The sequence below is a fragment of the Microtus ochrogaster genome, chromosome 18 (genome assembly GCF_000317375.1).
Source record: "Microtus ochrogaster isolate Prairie Vole_2 chromosome 18, MicOch1.0, whole genome shotgun sequence".
NCBI classification, from domain to species: Eukaryota; Metazoa; Chordata; class Mammalia; order Rodentia; family Cricetidae; genus Microtus; species Microtus ochrogaster.
The window spans coordinates 34,428,476-34,451,099 of record NC_022020.1 but is presented as its reverse complement, the minus strand read 5'-3'; the positions used below and the strand labels follow the sequence as shown (position 1 = coordinate 34,451,099).

Below are 22,624 nucleotides of genomic sequence, written 5' to 3'. Positions count from 1 at the left end.
CCTCACATGCATCACTAATAACTCCTCCATCCGCGGTTTTGAAGTCTGGAGTGTCTTCCACTTCCATGTGAACATGTAAGCACCAGTAGAACTGCCAGGACGTGGGGGATGCACTACAAAGGCAGCCTCGAACATAAACATTTAAAGCCCTGTCTCCTGAAACCAAAATAACTCTACTGGGAAAACACTGTGATCTTAATTACTGTATGGCGGTGTGCAGCCTGTCCCCAGCCTTGTGGAGGGCTGGGCTGTGGTAAAGAGTGGTCTTAGCAACCCCAAAAATTCAGGAGCATCAGTAAAGTAACAAAGGCATTTGAAGAAGATGTTTCATGCAGAACAAACACTTCAAAATGAAAATCGCTCTTTCCTAGCCCTTGTATGGAGCTTCTGAAGCAGGGGCACATGTAAAAACAAAATGAATCCTGAAAAAAAAAAAAAAGACATTTCCCTGAACTCTGCAGAATATTAAGGAACACTACATTTGTCTATAATGTAGAACATTTGTTTAGTGATGCAAAGATGTGTTGCATTTGTTTAACTCTGTGAAGCTGTGATTCTTTGCCTGTCTAAAACACCGGATGGTCTAATAAAGAGCTGACCGGCCAAGAGTGAGGCAGGAGAAGGGATAGGCGGGGCTGGCAGGCAGAGAGAATAAATACAAGGAGAAATCTGGGAAGAGGGGAAGGAGCTTGAAAGATCAAGGAGTTGAGAAAGAAGGGACCAGCCACATGGCCAGATACAGAATAAGATGGAAAGAAAAGATATATAGAAATAGAAAAAGGTAAAAGTCAGAGGCAAGTACGGTATTTGAGTCTTGAGGCCATATACCTCATGAGGCAAGCTGCATGGGATTTTTCTGAGCTTTGCCTTGGCTTGTTTTACAACATGAAGGGAATGGAAGGTGGGCAGTTGAAACGCAGAGATTGGAGAGGTTTTGACTGATGTCAACTCTACCAACTCTTAGGGAGTCATCTGTGATAGAAGCTAATTTTGACACAATGTTTATTTCCTACCTCCTGTGATGTTATATGGGTATAACCTAGTAGATACCTTTACTCATCCTCATCAACGTTCTTAGGTTTCTGTCCAAGTCTCGTACAAAAGAGGGACTGACTTTTAGTATCTGTCTTTGAAGTCTTACCCAGTGAGCTGTGAATTGGCAGGCTGGTATATGTAAGTGGGGCCACTCATTATTCTACCCCGTGGTTCCTGGGACCCGTGCAGTCTACTTACAGGGGACATGGCATCATAGAGTGGCTGATGATTTAGCCATCGATTTAACTCTGGAGAATGTGGCTCAATCTCTGTGCCCTCTGCCCCATCATTTCCATTTTACCACTGACTACTACCAGGTCTGCCTATCTTCATGATCTGATAGCTTGACAAAATCCCAGCTTCTTCTGGATACACAGTACTCACCCGTCAGGGCCCAGATGCCCAAAGAACTGTTTTCCACAGGGTATGTGAGTTCCCTCTGTCGGTGGCATGATTTGGTTACAGAAACCTATGCTGGATTCTCCCACTGGGACATATCCATAAACACCACACAGTCTTCTCCCAGTTCTGGCAGCTCCGACACTACTGGGTGCGCAGGAAGTGCACAAAGAGGAACTCCTTGCAGCTGCACAGCCCTGGCATAAGCAGCCCTGGAGCGCGGTTGACACTGAAGAAAACCGATTTTCCCTTTAACAGTGGGTATCAACTGCAGCTAGCTTCTCGGTTAGGGGCGGGACTTTGTGCCCACTTCCTCTTCACTGTGCTGGGATTCTGTCTGGTTTGAACTGTGCAGGCCTTGTGTGTGCTGTCAGTCTCTGTGAGTGCCTGTGTCCCCTTCCTTGACGTGTCTGGAAGATTGTATGACCACCGAACTACAGGAATAAGTCAGTCATCTTTCCTCGTCCACTAGGGGTCACTGTCCTCACAGTTTCTCTCACCCTAGCCAAAGGTCCTTAGAGACAGGTAAGAAGTCTGGTGGCTTCTCTGGTTCTACCACGTGGCTTTTCAGTTTTTCTTACTTTCAAGTTGTTCATGAAATTAGAAATGCCATCCCTGCTTAACTTTCTTTTTCATCAGCCAAGTTAAACCCCTCCTTTCCCTCACACCTTTTGTGTGAACAGAACATGCATTATTAAAGCAAAAATAAATAGAAATAAAATGCAAACAAAGCCAGGCATAGCTACGTGTGCTGTAACCCTAGCACTGGGGTGGCGGAAACAGGAACATCCTGAGGGCTCTGTCAACAGGCCTGGCTAGGATGGGAAGCTTCCAGCTTAGTGAGAGGCAGAGCGATGAGGAAGATACACACCTGATGTACTGCTCTAGCCTCTAAATGCATGTGTAATTATATTCTTGCACCACATACAACACACACACACACACACACACACACACACAGAATGCATTTGCCAGATTAATACTATTATTTGTAGATACATATGTAATAAATGTGTGTACACAGATGCCACCTACAGGTTTATTAATCTCCTCTAAGAGATATCACACTGACACAGTAGTTAAAACTGGGTTGCAGCCTGAAATTTGTGGTAGTACACTGTCGTCTTCCAGGGCCTAGATGTAGGGAACAGATCTATCAATTAAATGGGAACATGGACTTCCAACCCAGTCTCTAAAACAGCACTAACAGTTAGAGGGTGGGGCCACAGGTCTGTTTGCAGTATGGCCAAGTATTTTAAAGTTCTGTGAAGCATTTCTTCTATGAACAGTAATATTACTAGCCTACTGAATAAATCAGTTTATCTGGTTCAATTTCAACTTTTAAGGGTTTTAAATACCACACACACACACACTATATGAACTATATAAAATGGTTTCAAAATAATGTACTTTAAGGTTTATTAGTATTCCCAATTTCCTGCCGTTTCTTCTAAATATGCATGACTTATCTTTGTATTTTAAAAAAGGTAAATAATTTACTCATTTTCTTTTTTTTTTTTAAGGTAACTTCCATTAGGATGGTTAATTCTGTGTCAACCTGACCAAGCTATAGAATATGAGATATCTGATCAAACACTCTGGGTATGGTGCTAGGGAGAGAGACTAACATTTAAGCTGGCAGAGGAGTAAGCAAGTATCTGTAACGTACTGAGGCGCATCCCATCAGCAGCTCTGAAAAGAGCATGGCTTACCTACCTGGTCCCTAGGAAGGGACGGGCTCTGCTCTCACAGCCTTCTCCTTTCTTAGGATGGAGACTGAAGCACCAGCTCTTCCTGAGTCTGGTGTCCAGTTGACGCCGCAGATCCTGATTCTTGTCAGTCTTCTCAACATCAAGTCATTCAACTCCTTATGATAGCCTCAGGAGTCCTATACACATGGCTTTTCTGAGGAGCACTAACATACAGGTAACATACCACAATCTACTTCCCCAGCTTCCTTTTTTCACCAAGCAGTGTATTCTAAAGACTATTTCTTGGCAATATTGAGAGGCCTTTTGATTCTCTCTGGCAGCGCCATGGGACTGTACGGTATGAACGCAACATGGCCTTTCTGTCGATCCTTGACAGACACTGGCTCATCCCAGTATTTGCTATTACAAGTATGGCAGTTTCTAAATACTGTAGCCATTTTCTGGTAGATAAACAATTAGTTAATTTCATGTTCTATTTTGGTTGGTAGAAAATCAACGTAATAAATGTCTTTATATTCAAAGACATCAGTCGGGGTTGTGGGACACACCTGAAGTCTCAGAACTTAGGGGGCTAAGACAGGAGGATCCTGAAGGTTAACACTAGAAACACACAGATTCTATTTTAAGAGAGAAACAATGATAGGAAGGAATTCTGCATGAATACAGAAACAACAAAGGTTGTCACAAGGTATTTGTATGTTTCTTTTTCATTAAAATTTCTATAGAACTTGATATATTCTTTAAAATGTTAGGGTAAACCATACCCCAGGTATCCATATGAGCAATCTTGTTTCCTTCAGTCACCGCTACCATTAGCTGTAAGTCAACCCCACTCATTTTTGCCAAGACGTGAGGAACCTCTAACTGTTCCTTAGCCCGTGTTCCCTGATTACCTGTGAGATCAAGCATCACTATGGGTTTACTGGATACTGATATTGCTGACTTGCTTTTCTTATCAATAGTGTAATCTTGCTATGTTTGGTTTACCAACCCTTTTTAAAAATTTTATACCAACTACTTTGTAGACCCACAAAAAGTATTTTAATTCTTACAATATACTCTGGTTCTTTCTTCTTGAACATTTAACATATTTAAGACTTGAGGAATCTGTTTAAAAAAAAAACCTACTTAACAGATTTGTTTACAGATTTTTTTTTATCCTGGTAATTCATACATACAGCTGCATTAAAATATAAATATTTAAAGACTCCCCTCACTTTGATATTATTATATTGTCAAGGTTATTTTGAGTAAAACCTTTGTATTAGTATTAAGACTCAAAAAGTATGTATATCTCACATGTAACTGAAAATCTGACTGGCACAGAGTTGTGCTTAAATTTTTTCTTCAGAGTTTAAAGTCATTTCTCCTTGCAGTTTATAAAATATTTTTGTTGTATGTGTGACATTTTTCTTATCTTTACTTCCTCACAGATTTTAGAATCATGTTTTGGTATTAGGATCTGAACGTGTCCCTGTACAATGATGAAACAAGTCAAACCTTAATCCCCAAAATTATAATAATATAGAAAATAAGAGCCTTTAAGATGTAACTAGGTCACAGAAGTGAAGTTCTCATGAATAATGCGTTAAGGGTACTAACAGAAGGCCAACAGGGGTTCATAGAATACAGGCACTTGCCGACAAACCTTAGTTCAATCCTGGAACCCACACAGTGGAAAGAGAGAACCACCCCACCCAAGTTGTCCTCTGACCTCCAGGGATGTATTACAATGCACATGTATGCACACACACACACACACACACACACACACACACACACACACACACCCCTAATGAAGCTTGTCTGCCATGTGAAGACACAGCAAGCAGGTGCCTTCTACTAGGAATGTGACCTTACCTAACAGCAAATATGCTGAAGGCCTGATCTTGAATGGAAACTGTCACTTGTATATATACTACTCATAGCTTTTACAGCAACTCAAAGAGACTAAGACACTGCCAAAAGCGCATGTTGAAATGCTAATTGCCAACACAAAGGTATAAAGAAGGAATTTAATTACTTTAAGGTGATCACACCGTGTAATAGGGCCCTTATGAATGGGATTAATGCCCTTAAGAGGTCCCAGGGAGCTGGCTAGTCCATGCCATCTTCTGAGGACACACCTAGGAGGTGTCTGGACCAGAAAACCAGGCACTTGCCATACAAAAATCTGCCGATTTCTTCATCTGAAATTTCTTAGTCTAGAACACTAAGAAATAAGTTTCTGCCATTTATAATCTACCCAATGTACGTTATTTTATTACATAGTACCAGGCCAACTAGGGCACTATATTAGTCTTTTTCACTTGTACTCTGTGGGCCTTTTGACCCCTAAACTTTTACAGTTCAAGTAAATATTAAGAGAAATGGATGATGGGGAAATACATGCTAAATTATTCCCTATCTTTTTTGATTCCTCAACCTACAGAATTTCATGGAATGATTCTCTAATTTTACCTTTTATTTCCCAAATATCTTTTAATTTACTTTTCTAGAAACTGTTTGAACTTTACCTCCTAATCCTTCTATTAAATATCCAATTCTATAATATATAAAATATATCCAGTAACTGTGCTTGGCATGGTGGCATATGCCAGCAATCTCAGAACCAGGGAGGAAGAGGCAGGAGGATCAAGAGTTCAAAGTCTTCTTCAGGAACTTTGAGACCAGACACACAATTTATATTCATCCAATAATTTCATTTACTTCCCAAACTGTTTTAAACAAACAGAATGTTTTAAAACAAAGAATATTAGGGTTGCTTGTTGCTACAAAAGACTCTTAATACATGAAAATTATCGAGAAATGCTTTCATAGTATCTTCAGAACTGTCTCCCTAAAAGTGTGGGAAAGGAGAAATGTTTATTCCATTCTCACATATCAGGCGGTGTTGCTTGCCTTCACCTCAGAACTGCACACACAGAGTGCTAAGAGGTCCCTCCACTATTCCATCTGGTGTGGACAGCGAAGTCCCAGGGAAGGCAGCAGTGATACGGAGGGTAACACCCAGCTGCAGGGCAGAGGGCCAAGGCAATGAAGAACTGGTTCCTAGGGCAGCAGCTAGAGTATGCAGCTAGAGTACTGTTGCAGTGAAACACGGTGGTATTAAGTTGGATCGAGTGAGAACTCCATTTCTTAAGTGTTTAACCTTTAAGTTTGTCTGTGTTGTCTGCACTGGCTTCTAGCTTTCAATGTTCCCAGTCATCAATAGAGGTGATGTGGGGTTATCTGCTTGAGAGCACGGGCCTAACGACCTCTCAGGAAGCACGGGAAGAGAATTTTCAACTGCACAGGTTTACTGGAGTATGCATGGCTGGCTGACATCAGTGAGAAGCTCTTAGTTAATAACTGTAGGTTTTATGCCGGGCGCATGCTTGGAATTCTAGCATTCAGGAGAGAGAGACAGGCAGGAGAATCTCTGTGAATTCCAAGCCAGCCTGGTCTACCCAGAGAGTTCCAGATCAGTTAGGGCTACAGAGTGAGACCTGTCTCAAAACAACAACACACACACACACACGTCTTTTCTCTTGGAAGAATAGACTAGTGTCTTCTCTTTTCCAAAGGCAGAGTTGAGGGATATTTAAGTCTGGCTGACCTGACATAAATCACCATTTGGCTGATTTTTAGGGTCCTCTGCCATACATCAGCGCTCAGTCTTAAGTCATGCCTGTCCCTGCCGTCTCTTGCAGAGAGAACAGGCAACAGGGGGAATATCGAAGTCAATTTATTTTTCTAGATTTATACAAGTAATTTCATTCTAAGAGCTCTAGCACCTCCAGCTCCTAAAACTGGGGGGGGGGGGGCTCGTTTGTGTGAGCCCGCATACTTCAAGACTTCCTGCCGCCTGACTGACACCACCTTTGCAGGACGCCTTTATGTGCATCCTGCTCACTTACAAGCGCCTCCCTCCCAAAATGTCATTACCACCTACAATTCTTCGTGACACTTTGCATCCGAGTAATTTTTAAAACTTCTGTCATTTTGATTTGGTTTAGGAGTACAAACATGAATAATCTATGTTCAAAAGAACATTTCTTCCTTGTTTTACTCTGAAACATCTAAACGTTTCACGTGACTGACTATGCCTCACGGTAAGCCAGCCAAGGAGAAACATCTACAAGACCAACAGCAGGAGCATTAAGTAACTCGCTCCACTGCCGTCTCCTGCAGTTTCTCAATATCTGAAGCACATCCCTGGATGTGGGCTCTGCAATTTTTCTTCCTGACCATGCTTATCCCACAAATTTCCGCTTGTATGACTTTCCCCTAAGTCTTTTTTTTTTTTTTTACTATCTCAAAGCTGGTGATAATTTTAAAAACTGAAGGTTCAATTTCCTTTATCTCAGTATGATTCCATACTAGGAATCCACAGAGAGAGAAATATGTATGCTTCAGTGTAAGAAAAAAACACCCCTAAGAACAACAGGCTATGGTTTTGTCTCATTGCTTAAAGTGGAGAAATAAAGCAGACAAAGCTTGAAAGAAATTAAAGTGATTTTTTTCTTATGGCGTTCTTAGAGTAAAATTCATATGTAAAACAAATCTGTAGAAGGTTCAAAAAAAAAACATGTCTGGGAAAAACAACTGTATAGAAAACCATGGTCTCTCCGTTCTCAAGGTAAGACCACAGGAGACGATACGGGGCCAATGGGCCAAACACCAGAACACATGCCAGAAGTTAAAAGGCAAAACCAACCAATCAGGACCCAGCAGTTCCTTCGGCTGTAATTTTACAGCAGGAACTGGAATCCTCACCAACAGGTGCCAGCTGATATCACTGAGCATCATCTGGGCAAGAATGGGAGGCAAAGAGCTTAAGGCAAAGCTATTTATAGGAAAACAAAACAGTTGTTTAACATTCTTGAAAACGATAATGTCCTCCCGCACTGCAAGCCTCATCACACAGAACACACACGCTGAGCTACAGTCCCCAGTCTGTGCCGCAGCAGCTTCCCAATGACTCAGTGAGCTTCCGAGGAGTAACGACATGAGTGTGAACTGAAAAAGCCAACACTGACAGGTGTTTAACAGTGCTAAAATATACTTTTATTTACTTTGTTGAGTCAGAAGGTTGTAAAAAAAATTATTGCTAAAGTAGATACCAAGCAAAACAGAAAGGTACTTTAGAAGTCCAGCTACCTTGGAGTTTATTTAAACTAAGGAAAAGGTCATGTTTTCATGCAATACATACTTGGTTCTTTAAATAACAATTGTGACAAACAGCAGAAAGAATTAGAGAATGCTGCACTTGTGATCCATACAAAACATCAACATTTTGGGTTGTACATAATTAAAGAAACATCTCACTTTTCGAAATACTGTAATAGCCAATATATAGAGGCATGCCTTTATGTGGGCATAGGAATGCAATTTAGAAAAGAAAAAATAATCACACTGGAACCACTCAATTTCTTTAAAATCACTGAGCAAGAAAAGCAACATTGAACTTCCATACTGATTTTTATGCAGCTTCTATACAGTACCTTGACTTAAATCCAAGAGCAAAGTTAAGACTCTCCTCCTCTATTTTTGGTAAACAATTGCATGGTAAACTTAGATGACTTTCCCTCTGGATTTACCTGGGAGTGGCCTTTTTAATATTTTATTTAAAAGAGGGCAGGTTTGGCACTTTTATACTGATGTCACCAATGTTAATATTTCTTGGGATCTCAGGAAGATTCATATTCTTTACAGCTGATACAGCACGGGCTGGAGCTCCTGCTAAGCCAGCCTGTATACAGAAGCAAATAAAAGAAAAAGAAAATGTACAACTCAGATGTAGCTCTTTACAAACAAACTCAGCAATGGAGGACAATGGTAAAGGTTTTCACATAACAAGCTTAGAGACCAGATGGCAGTTTGAATCAGTATGAGATGGTTACTTTGAAATACTAATCTATAAAGAGAAAACAGCTGACACATTAGAAAATACAATGAATACATGCAATAACAATGTAAAGAAAGATTTAAGTACAAGTTATGTGTGCTACCCAGATACCACACAGTGTTCAAATAAAAGCTAAATTTTAGCTACAATTTAACAGATATCAGTTTTGAGGAATAATTTAGATTAATTTCCTTATTAAACATCTTTTGAAACAAACATGATAGGTTTGTTTTTATTTTAAAATGGAAATAATATATGTTTATAAAACAAAAGTAATAGCAATTATTTAGCTTCTTCATTCAGGGCTAAATCCTTACATTTTAAAACAATGAAATTGGTCTTATTACTGTTGGGGCTCTTCCAAAGTTTCTAAGAAAGGTCTAAAACATTAAAAAAATATTACATCTTTAGGGAAGCCTTAATCCAGAAAGAATAATTCTTCCTAAGACTGAAACTGCATGGAGCAAGCCATTAGTGGGAATCAAATGAGCAAGCATGCTTTGTCCTCTGATTAGACTCAACAATGTATGCTGAGTTTCAACCACACAAACTTAGAGAAAGAATAGTCTATATAAAGAAATGAAGTTTAAATTTCACTTATCACTAGTGCATATACTTGGATTCCTCTAGAAGGAACCTGTATAATTTGTCAGATAATTTGTTAGAAACTATGATTTCAAATGAGAGAAAACTACATATATATAATTTTTGAGTTAAATTAATAGGCTTCCCTGTCAAGATTTAACATACACCAATAAGATTTCACTGTTTTTAAAAATTCAGACTATATAAAAAGCAAAGGCAATAAATCCATCTGAGTTGAGTGGCACTGTTTTACACAAAACAAACACTTCCCCTTTGCTCAATTACATATATGAAAAGACAATATCCATGAAATTAGAAGCAATAGTTTTAAAGTCCCTTTTCATAATTTACATTTTTCTTCTGTAATCCTACCTCTTTTAATTAAAATAATAGTAGTAATAAAGCTGTTGTTACCTGAGATAAATCTTGACTGATACACAATAGGCCAGTGTAAACTATGTGCTGAATAAAGGGTACAAACATTGTTAAGCAATAAAATAAAAGCCACGGATTATCAATTTAGGGTTGGAAATAGAGAAATTCATTAAACTGTATGACTACTAGCGATGGTCTACACAGGCAATGATATGGTGATAATGGATGAAAGCTCTATGTCCAAGTCCAGACAGGGTGGGAGAATTCAATTTCCGTAATTTAATGGAGGCTGTTTTTGATATAAAATTAAAAGTTTGACTGACTTCTTCATTTGTACCTACCTGAAACAAGGAAGTTTATGGTGTACCCTACTTCTTTCCCACCCACCAAAGGTGTTAAAGATAAAACTGAGTGTCATAACTTCAGAATAATAGAGCTGAAAATATATCATATTCAAAAGGATCTTTAATTTGATAGTTTCAAGTAAAAGTCCTAGCTATCAAAATTTGGAATGACTTAGGAGCAAAGAAGATTCCAGTTCAAAGGAATTTACTACCCTGTAAATTTTCTTTTCCCAAAAGTATGTTGGATGCAAGGGAACAGAAATTATTTTAAAGTTGTAGAGATCTGGAACTATCATAACTTTTCCAGGCAAAGGAGGACTTGGTAAAATTTCAAATTCCAAGGTCAATTCATCACTATTTTAGCCATGGAATTTACATTAAGGATTATAAATGAAAAGTTGACAGGAAAGCATTTTAATGCAAATATTTTTAAGGATATAAATTATTAAAAGATTTTATTATTGTAAAAAATACATGTCTTATTTTATTGGTTTTATATTTTACCTTTATAAACAGGAAACCTATTTTTTCAGTATTATCTACCATGAAGCCTTGTTTTCTGTAATACCAGGTGTACAGCTAACTAAGCTCAGGCAAAGGAAAAGAAAACCATCCTGTCACATTTCACTAAACCATTTCTGTGAGCAAAGATGTTGTCAACTCTTAGCTGCTCATGAAAATATATAAAGGCACAACAGAAAATGATTGCAATGGCATTTACGTGCCATATTCTTACTGTGCAAAACCAGAAGTTTCTAAGTACAACCATCTACATCTCTTCTAAACATATGCAGCAAGCTATACATGCAGAGGATGGGGGTTATTTAGAACACGCAGATGAATTAGAGAATCAAATTATTTCTCAAGCATGTTCAATGCTTTTGTGTAGTATGTATATCAGGAAAGTGATAGTAAACAATGAAATGTATGTTTTAATTTTAATTAAGCCAATATTTAAGGAGCACAGATTCTGCAGAATGTATGAAGAAAAACGGAACTACTGGTCACTATACAAAGCTGGCATGAGCTATAGATGTTTGAATATAAACTATGATTTAAACAGAAGGACTGTTACTCATATAACATCAAAACAGAAAATAAATTTCATTTTCAGACGTCCATGACTGTCAAGTCTGAAACTTTTTTTGCTAAAAAGTAAAATATGGAAAAGGCAATTTCCCATTAGGAAATCAGTTTTCTGACACAGGTGAAAGTAATTTTCATCTTAGTGAAGAATTTTTTTTTTCTTTTGGAAAGATGTACCCAAAGTATATGGATAACTTTTACTAACAACTTTTTCCAACAGCAACATTTACAGAAATAAATTTTACCTCAGTTTTTAGTAACATATATAAAATTTTAAAATGGAAAAATAAGCTATTCTTGGCAGTACAGTATAGCTCGTAAAGGTTTAAGATTGCATAGTGGACACAAAGCAAAAATAAGAAGACTGAAGTTCTACTAGAGAAATAACTTGTTTCCATCTGTTACACTAGCGCACTACCATGGCGGCTAAGCAGCGGCCACTCCACTAACAAAAACAAATATATGGATCCAAAGCAGCTAAGAGTATGAACTGGATGACAGAATGAAGTACCATAGAGAAAAGGATGGTCATGTTTTCTCTCCCATGAGATTAAATAAATTAACAGAATTAAGAGAAAGAAAACAAAATGAAGTCTGCAGGTATACCAAAATGAGGCCAAACAGATAGAGACTTGTACAGACATACTCTTGGAAATTTCAAGCACCTGAATCACAAAGATAGTAATGGATGGATATGATTCGTTTTTGGTTTTGTTTTTAAATTGCCAGACCCAAAAATAAACAAAATATGTGCAAGCAAAACTGAAAAAGCAGCATTGCTAAAATATATTTGAAAGAGCCTGAATATTTCCTTTCCTTCATGCAGTTATCAATTTTCTTGGGAAAATTATGTACTTATTATTTCACGATGTATAAAATACCATACTACCATCTTAAAATATTTTCTTCAAGCTTGAAATATAGCATTATAAGATGGTAGTAGGAATAATCTATACAAACTAAAGTCTTTCTTCACCCTTCCTTCTGGAAACTGCTATGTGAACATTCATAACTTTGATCTAAGAGCCAAATCAAATAAGACCAACATTAACAAACATGGTATTAAATGGTTTCAGACTCAAAATCATTAACAAAATAATGACACATTTTAAGTTAATGTTTTTCAGTAAAACAGAAAATCCCAAATCTTTTAATTTCTTAATGGAGGCAGTTTAATTTTTAATTTGGGAATTTGTATAGCCTTGTCCTTGCAGGGCACAATGGCACACACCTGTAGTTCCAGAACTCAGTTAAAAGCCAGCCTGAGCCATGCAGCCAGACTGTGTCTCAAAAAAAAAAACCAAAAAACCCTAAACAAACAAGCCAGACAAAACAGGCTTGTTTCTTGTTTTGAAGGCAGTGCTTAACATCACAACTACAAGCACATTAGCAACTGATGACAACTACTGAGTCAGACCTATAGTATTTTATAAACAATTTTAGCAAATTCTCAATGTTCAAAACTTTTCAACCCTAAAAAAAATTAACTTATATATCATCTTTAGTTTCAGTTTTAACTTCTCTCTGTTCTTACTCTCTTGGTGAGACAGGATCTCACTAAGTAGCCCTGGCTGGCCAGGGATTCTCTATTTAGAGCAGGTTTGTCCTGAACTCCACCTGCTTCTGCCTCCCAAGCGCTGGGACTAAGGTCTGTGCTACACTTCTGGCCCCACAGTTTTAATATCTGACACAGGATTTGCCTGAGTGAAATAAATACAGCAGACTAATAACCTTTAGGGGTTGATTATAGGTAGTTTTGACAATAACACATGACCTCAAAGGTCCGCATGGTAATTTTGTAAAAATACAAATGTCCCTATCAAGTTAAGGAGAAGGTATTGACTCATGTGTTGGCCTTCCCACATCTGTATCTTAGGGCCACTTTTCCTATTCTCTACTCTTTTGAAACAGATACCTAATTTTCTTTTCGGTTTTTTGAGACAGGGTTTCTCTGTAACTTTGGAGTCTGTCCTGGAACTAGCTCTTGTAGACCAGGTTGGCCTCAAACTCACAGAGATCAGCCTGCCTCTGCCTCCCAAGTGCTGGGATTAAAGGCGTGTGCCATCACCACCCAGCCAGATATCTAATTTTCTTTAAACTCAATTACAGTTGTAGGGATAAAAGTTAAAAGATCTAAGTGGTTATTGCCTCTTTTGTTAGAAAATAGTTTAATACAAGTAATTATTAGAATATAGAAATTGCTGGTGATATCAATCAATAAAGTGAATGAGGTCATATATTTTCCATACCAGAAAATAATACTTAGATACAGGGACTGAAAGTTGTATCTGAGCTTCATGAGAATAGCCCTCGTTTCAGAATAAGACATAAATTATAAGTATTACAACTCTATTAATGTGCATCACGACTTCTCAGACCCTGCAGATTAAAACACTGTGATTGCTGGGCTCTCAGGAAGGCGTTCGAGTTCTTCAGGGCAGGCAATGGCTGTCAGCTTGGAGAGTATCTTATCTACTGTAGGGCTCAGGAAATTATTTTGATTCAGAAATTTTCAATTGGAAATTTATAACCATCTTAGTTTTTTCCTAACATAGTTTTGTTCAAAAAAGATTGCTTATCATCAGCATTATAAAACTTTTTAAACAGTAATTCACTGTTAATTTATGGTGTGAAACAAGAACAATCAAAGGTGTGTGTATGTGTGTGTTTTAGAGTATGGGGTGAGTGTGGAGGTTTTTACATGTATAGCATAAACAAGAAAAATTAGTTTTATAAGACATAATAATGCATTTCAATGTCTGGATTTTGGTATATATTTATTTTTTGAGCACTTCGTTCATCTTTTTAAAATTTGGTCTTTTGCTGGCCACTGTTCTGTTAAGACTTTGGAACTGAAAACCATTTTTGGAGGAAAGGACTCTATTTAGCAGTCATAACTCTACACATTCACTGCTTCCCACTTCATACAGAAAAACACAAGGTTTGGCTTTTGGTTTTCAAATTCATAGCTTCCAAAACCCAGCAGGTAATTTTATATTAGGAAATTAATGTAGAATTTAAAAGAAATACCAGCATATCTATAACTACTGCCAGAATTAACTGAGATTGGTTCTAGGGGATGCTAAAAATTAACTTTACATATAAAGTAAATTGTTATTTCTACAAATGGAAGTTTTCAATTAAATGACCATGTTTTTACAAAAAAAAGGAAACAAAGAAAGAATTTAAAATTTCCTTTTACAATGCAGGCAGACAAAACAGAACAAACATGACGCCAATGATATACTAGTAAAATACACTACGTCCAATAAAAGATGAAGGAACTACAAGGATAAACTAGAATGGAAAATAGGCTACAGGGACTATATGGGTTCATCAACACAAAGAATTTTTGAGTCTGGCCTAAAAAATAATTGCCTTCGACATCATTTTGCTTTCCCTTTGTTAAGTACGTTTTCTCAAAGTCAGCAATACCTTGTCTACCTGTCCTGTCTGGGAGACTGAAAGATAAAGGTCTGTAAGAGAGAAGAATGGAAAGAGCTAGAAAGATCAGGATGTTCAGGAAAAAAGGAGGACTGACTTAAAAAGTAGTAACTAAATCCAGACCCATTTATCCACCTTAACAATAACCAGAATACATAATTCCAACAAGTCTCCCACCCCACCCCTCTACCGCCCCCAGAATTCCTTTTATTCCCTGGCAGATTGCTCAGTGCCTCTCAAATTTCCCCAGTCCCCACCAATATCCCATCTTAAACCCGTCTCTCCCAAAATCCCCAAAAGAAAATAAACCATCTTTTCTCTCCCACCACACGGTGAGACACATCGTCATGCTTTGCCTTTCTCCTTGGGACCAGACAGACCTGTCCTACTTGTCTGGAGGCTGGGAATTAAACTGGAAATGGACTACCTTCAAGTCCCTATATTTGATTTCTGACAGATAACCTAAATAAATTAATAAATTAATATTTTAAAAGCCATATCTTAATTATATTCAGGATGATTTTCAAAAGCTAGAAGATAATCCTAAAATAGTTCATATTTTTAAAATATGATCAGTTCTTTTTACAAATCTGAATTTTATTTAAGTCTTTCTTGTTATTTTTGTGTTATACTTGAAATTTACTAAAAATTAATACTTTACTCTCTAAATAATTTTAAATTCATCAGTAGAGCCACCTGGCTGGTTAGGTCTAAATATATGAAGTTAACTTAAAAAATTAAAGCATATGAAAACTTGAATTTTAGTGTGTGGTCTTCCAAACATTGAAAAATATAGTTAATGGCAACTTGCATGAAGTCAATATAATTTTAATATAATTTCAATAAATAGAATGTCAAATGTAAAGAAACACATTATAACATTTGGTGGCTTATTTCTTATCTGATTAAAATATACATTCTTGCAAAGTACACACACAGAAAAAAAATAATTTGGCAGCAGATAAGAGCTGAGTATACTTATTAGAACACAGCCAGTGGATAATCATTATAAACAAGCACCAATATTCTAAACTTTATAAATAAGATTATGCCGTTAAAAAAAATCTCTGCATAGCAATTTTATAAAACCACAGCATTCCCATCAAAAATGTGAATTCTGTATCTTGCCACTCTCCAAAGCTTAAAAAAAAAACTGTCTTATTAATATAGTCTACTGAAAAACCAAATATGCAAAATGTACTTCTTATTCATATATATATAAAACACTATATAGAACAAAAGTAAACAGGAAACAAAAAAAGAAGAAAAGGAGGGACTGCCACTAACAGGAGATGAGTCCCTACAATATGAAACAAACCAGTCACATGACCAGTGTATGATTACAGATTATTACAGAGTTTACAAATTAACCCTTCATTTTAGAGCAACTAGCAATGCATTATGTTACTGTGGCCTTTCATTTAAACCCTACTTTAAAACTATTTTCGCAGTTTTTTGAAGCAATGTTGAACAATCTGCATACATTTCAAGCCAATATTTTAATAGTTTTTTGCTGTACTAAATAATATTACAAATAAATATACTAAATAAAACTGTTCTTTTCCTTGACCTAAAACAAAACTGTCTGTTGCATATTTTCTGCTTTCAAAACTCAGTAATGCACAAAGAGGTGGTAGCACATACACGATACAGTTCCGAGTCCTGACTTTACACTCTGCACCACTACAAGTCTCCCCTTTGGAAAGCCAACAGGCATGGCAGATTGAGAGAAAGAGACCTGGAAGACTACCTTTACTTTAAAATACAGGAAAGTGGTTTTATAAGGAGCTTCATCTGTTTCTCATTCAAACCCTGTGTATCCTTCAATTAAAATGAGCATAAAACTGTATCAAACTGAACTTCAAATATCACCAACCAAATATCATATTTTTGGAACTCACCTGTTATAAATTTATTTAGTAACAGTAATCCCACTCTTTTTACAGCAATATGCGTTTGAACTTCCACTAATAATTCTTTTTGTTTTGTTTTGTTTTTCAATCTGAGTTATAAATGCAAGAATAATCCTTAAAGGCTGGGCATGGTAAACATGCCTTGAGATCCCAGTGCCCACGAGAAAGACACAGGTGAATCTCTGTGAGCGCCAGGCCAGCCAGGGAAACGCAGTGAGACTCTGTCTCAAAAAAATAAACAAAAGAGAGTCTTTAAATAAGGGAAATGCTGAGTACGTTATTAAGACTGCTCCTCTTTCTCCTTGTGTCAGAAGCAACATCCCAAGATAATGTGAACTTGAGTGGGTCAGGCCCAGCACCTGCCGCTGACCTGCAGCCCAGTTCTTGAGAAAAGCGACTAAAACTCTAAAGGAGGGTCACACAGCACGGAAGTGTAAATGTTCTTACTCAACCTGTTCAGTTAGCCACAAATAACAGGTTTCCATCATAGAATACAGTACAATTTATGTATTAATGAATAAAATATACAACTAACTTGTTATTTAGCTTTGGGAAGGACCTAAAAAAGAATAAAGTACTGAATCTATTTTTCTCAATGTGCAGACTGACTAAACACCTATTACAAAACATGACTTCCTCAAGAACTCTACTTCCTCTCCTCTTCCTCCCTCCAGAAATAGTTTAAAATAGTATTTGAAGGCACACTCCCACTGTGGTTAAAAGAATACATAAGCTTTTTGGAGGTTGGCAGTCTTGGGACATTCTGACATAAAATGTGCTCACTCTGAAACTGAAGGGTACTCCAGGTGTACCTAAAGGTTCTGCTGAAGGACACACAGTGAAGGCTGCAGAGTCATGCATGAGCTCTCGGGCATGCTCAGAACCTTCACTAACTAAAGCATTTTCCAGCTTACCTCAGATTTCTCCAGTTTATTCTGTGCATCAATTTGTGTAACAATCTCATTCATGTTGGTCTCCAATACCATTCCCCCCATCACCATTTCTGCAAGAATATTGTGAACCTAAAAGGAAAAAATAATATAAACACAGACAAGTCACTACAAAGAGTTTAACTATTTTGTCATTTTTGTTTTAAAATCTGCTGTAAGGGCTGGAGAGATGGCTCAGAGATTAAGAGCATTGCCTGCTCTTCCAAAGGTCCTGAGTTCAATTCCCAGCAACCACATAGTGGCTCACAACCATCTGTAATGGGGTCTAGTGCCCTCTTCTGGCCTTCTGGCATACACACAGACAGAATATTGTATACATAATAAATAAATAAATAAATATTTATAAAATCTGCTGTAATAAACTGTAATCAGATTCCACTTTCATCAGTACTATGAAACTTCAGGTTTCATACAGTCTATGTAGGTATTAAGTTTAATGAGTTGAAAACAGATAGCATTAGTTCTCCATAAGATTACTGAAAGGATTGAATTAGACAATCTATAAAAGTAATCAAACTAAATAAGTGATAAATATTAATTACAGAATTCCCTCTCATCTGCATTTTTAATTTTTTGAAAATTTCATTTACCTGCATTCAATTTTGATCCAAAAATATAAGGTGGAAAACTCAGAAATACACAGTTCATAAGCTTTAAATGCATGTTTTACTCCTTTCTAACCAGAATGTTGTTAATTATTGTAAGGTCTTCCTTCCAGACTTCTCTACAGGAAACAACTAACCCAGCCCCTCAGGGCAGGAAAATGGCCAGGCCCTGCTCAACAGGGGGAAAGAAAAAAGGCCCAAGATCAGGGCACCCTGGAAAGCTCTTCCTGCCCAAGAAATCTATATGAAGTCTGCTTCCTGCTCAGCTATTTCTGTTTCTCACCGGAGCAGAGGCGGCCACCTCCTAGTGTCTTTCCCAATAAATCTCTTGTGTAAAGGTTCGTTGTGCTGTGTGACTTTGTGGTATCCCGTGGTTCACAAATGCCAGGATTTTCCCTTCAGAGCTGCAACACTGGGGAAACCTTTCCCCTCAGAGTTGAGACATTTACAACTTACAACCCCTCTTCCTCAAAAATAGCAACAGGGGCTAGAGACATGGCTCTGATTAAGAGCTCTGGCTGCTCTTAATCGAGATTCAACCCCCAGCTCCCACATCTCAGCTCACAACTCTCAGTAACTCCAGCTCGGGGAGATCCATCAGACACCCTCTTCTGGCTCCTGCAGGTACCACATATGCATGTAGTGCACAAACATACATGCAGACAAAACATATGCAAAATAACAAATAAGTAACTGAAAAATTGAAAAGCTAACAACAAGAAAACACAAAACAAACAAACCAAAAGAAAGCCCCAAGCCATCAGATTACTTACTTAGGACAGTAACCAGTGTGCATTCTTTGGGAGCTCTTCCTCTTAGGACCATCACCTCCAAACACGCAGCAACTGTGGCCAGAAACCCAGTCTCCTCCTCACCTTCAGCTTTAGGAGCCATCGACACTGACCCAATCTTTCCTTAGTCTCCCTTGGTGGAAATTTCCTTCTGACTATTCCAACAAGCCCTTAACTCACTTGTTTTAAATCTCAACGCACACAAAACTAATTTCCATGCTTCAGGGGAAAAAATGCCCTCCAAATACACACAAACAAAACAACAGCACTGCCAAGAGAAACTTAATTAAACTGCTTCAGAATAAAATCTCAAATTCAAGGCAGTAAAAGCTCTTCAAAACCAGTTCTCTTGATTAATACCAATCCCTCTTTACAGAACAGCCTGTATTTTACTTTTGCCAGTATGGTTCTCTCCTTTTCTAGAATCCTTTTCTATTTATTCATTCTTATAATCCAGTTTAAATGCAAGTTCCTCCAACCACAGACCCAGGCAGAGGCAACCATGTCCACCAATCCCTGCCCATGTCATTTCCTCTCCTAGGTAGGAATTCTTCTAGCTTTGTTCATTAAGTGGCATTCCACTCTAACAAGCACAAATCAAGGCTTTTCCTAAATAAAAAGCTTAAAATATTGACAACATGGTAAACAGTACCTTGTCTACATGGAATATTAAATCCAGTTCACAGACATTTTCAAAACATTTGTCTAATGTTTCCACAAATACCTAAGGAAAAAGAAAAGAAAAAAGATATTTTGAAAAGTATGTACATTCATTCAAACTTCTTATATATGAGGCAGACAATCCTTACTATATAAAAACTTCTATTATCAGAACCTCTTTTGAAAATTCAAGACCATAATAAAAAGCAAATGCCACTTTCAGATAAACTAAATTTTAGTATTCAAAACAAACTTCTGTAAATTAATAAAATTAAATAGGATCAACACCATTACTTAAAATTTTTAAAAATTTAAATAGTCAAATAAGTTTTCTTTAGGAAAGTATTTGAGTAAAAATTCATCAGAGAGTTCTAATGGATAGAGTCCAAGTTTCTTTCATACCTAATGTGGCCAGTCATTTTTAATTACAAAATTACTCTAACTAACCCCTAGACATGACTTAGTGAAAGAACAAGACCTCATCATCAGATTGAACTCAGTAACTTGTATGACTTTTTGAAGAGTTACCTCAGTAGTCATAGGTTCAAACCTGCACACATATACCCCAAATGACCTGTTTTAGGACTTGTCTTTGGTCAGCTCCTAAGAACTAAGCTCTGACTTTCTATAATACTCTGTCTGATAATAAGTGTTTTTGAACACAAATGATAATTGGGCCTTACTTTACTCACCTGATCAATCTAAGCAGATATCAATGTAATATGCTTTATGACCGACACTTTTCTTTCTGGGGGGGGGGTCTTTAGCTTACATAACCAAAGTCAGTCACACAGGCACTATATACTTATGTGACTGACCCCTAGTAAAAGTCAGACCCCAACTAACAACAGCATACTGTTTATTTACGTGGGGGAGTTATATATACACTGTTTTATTCTCTAAGTACATATAGCAAATGTCTAAATGAGCACACACACTGCCACCACCACCAAAACAACTTCTGACCTCACTTTCCAAAAGGAAGAACATTATCTTAGTATAAATTTCTCATTACCAGGATGCTGAGATTTTAATATTCATCATTGTCACTATCAAGAAACAAAAGCAGATGAAAAGTTCTGAAAAGATGAACACGAACAACAGCCAAGATGAGATTTTATACTCATTAACTAAAATATCCAGCTATCAATCCATTCTAATAATTCTTCCACTATACATTATGGAAGTTTCTATGGATAACATCTACACCCCACTCTGTAAAAGTGCATCTTCCAAGGGATATTAGCTAGTGACCTTTAATTTCACGGCTCTACTGTTTACGTGAGGAATATATTACTCAGATAACAGCTCCAATAGATCTGCTTGTTTTAATTAATACAAAGTTCATTCTTGGCTGCACGGTGGTGGTCACACCTTTAATCAGGAGGCAGAATCAGGCAGATTTCTGAGATCACGTACAGCCTGGTCTATGGAGTGAGTTTCAGGACAGCCAGGGCTATAAAGAGAAACCCTGTCTTGACATACAAGCAAACAAACAAACAAAAAAAGTTCATTCTTCAACAATATTGCTAGTATTTTCTAAACCTCAAAATAATTAAAAGGAATAATTCTCTTTTTAACATCTAAAATTGGTGTGTTGAAGAAAAGGAAGAACAAATCAGAACATGAAAGTCGGGGAACTGCAAAAGATTAGCAGTAAGTTTTTCTAGCCAGCGTTGCCTGTGAAGGAAGTCCAGTTTCTCCTTTTCCTTGTGACACAACTGGGGCTATTCTCCTCGCACTGACACTGCAATACTGCAGACTACTAGAAAAGTAAGCACACCCACAAAATTAGAACTCAGACTTGAGGACTGGCCCATAATCGTAGCTTCTTTGCATGTCTTTTCAAATATACTAAGAAAGTGAAACTGAGGGCCAGTTTTTGCTTAGTGCTGATAGAGGCATGGCATTTACTTGTAAGTATAACATTTTTTTTTTACTAAAGATATCTCTAAGGAAAGCTTTTAGTTAAATTTTGAGATGTTAATTCTTTTAAAATATGTTTATAAAATAAATAGCATCATCTTTGCCTCCTTTCCAATAAAAGCGTGACTTTTACTGTATTGACTATGAACAAGGTTATTAAATGTATCTGGGATGTGTGTGCCTGAAGGTGTTCTCACTTCTCACATCGCTAAACCTATTTTCTTAACCCAATCTTTACAGTTTGTGAGTGGTATGTACAAAATAAAATGTATTAATTTTATTTGCTAAATCTGTTGTTTTCATTTTTCATCTAGACCCAAACCCAGTTCTAACAGTATATGAAACCACCTCACAGGATGAGACTGAAATTCAGACAAGAATGGGTTAACATGGGCAGGAGCACACCTTAACTAAAGCTGCTTAGATGAGCATATCCTTTGCCCTCTGTTTAAACCCTGGTCTATTTCAGGACTCTGACTTGGACCAATGTAACCACATTGAATACATTCTTCTCTACTTTCCACCTTTAATTGGCTTTCTGAGAACAGTCCAGACCTAATTTGGGGCATAGATTGGATTATGACTCTCATGTTTGATAAAAGTATCGGCTCAGAAAATCTCCGGAAATAGATGAACAACAAGATAAAAAGACTATAACTATACAGTCTTAGTTTATAAAACTAATTCTTAAGATTTACATGTAATCCAGTCAAAACATTAAGTGTGGCTGAAAACATTCAGACTGTTTCAATTCAGCAATTCTCTTTCCATTCAGCAAAAATTATTTAATATTATTAGAAAACCCAGAGGACACACGTTATATTCTTAGGGTTAATCGATCTGCAAAAAAGTACACAAAGATTTTTTTTATTTACTTAAAGGACCTTAGAGGTTCTGGATCACAAATAA

The 22,624-nt window shown here is 37.2% G+C and overlaps 1 protein-coding gene across 4 annotated transcripts in view; it reads right to left on the bottom strand.

Moving 5' to 3' along the window:
* Positions 1–8,180: 8,180 nt before the first annotated feature.
* Ap3s1 (adaptor related protein complex 3 subunit sigma 1) overlaps positions 8,181–22,624 on the bottom strand; it is a 45,218-nt gene continuing 30,774 nt past the window's right edge. The window contains exons 4-8 of one of the 4 annotated variants that reach the window (XR_001229114.2): positions 19,782–19,853; positions 17,698–17,805; positions 14,862–14,902; positions 10,036–10,083; positions 8,852–8,880 (exon numbers count right to left, since the gene is read on the bottom strand). Coding sequence is in view for 3 of the 4 variants with exons in the window: in XM_026783393.1 (XP_026639194.1) it covers positions 8,752–8,880; positions 10,036–10,083; positions 17,698–17,805; positions 19,782–19,853 (357 nt within the window). In the remaining variant the exon portion in view is untranslated. Of the gene's footprint in view, positions 8,881–10,035; positions 10,084–14,861; positions 14,903–17,697; positions 17,806–19,781; positions 19,854–22,624 lie in introns of all 4 variants that reach the window. The other 3 variants (XM_026783393.1, XM_005356078.3, XM_005356077.3) reach the window with 3 other exon arrangements.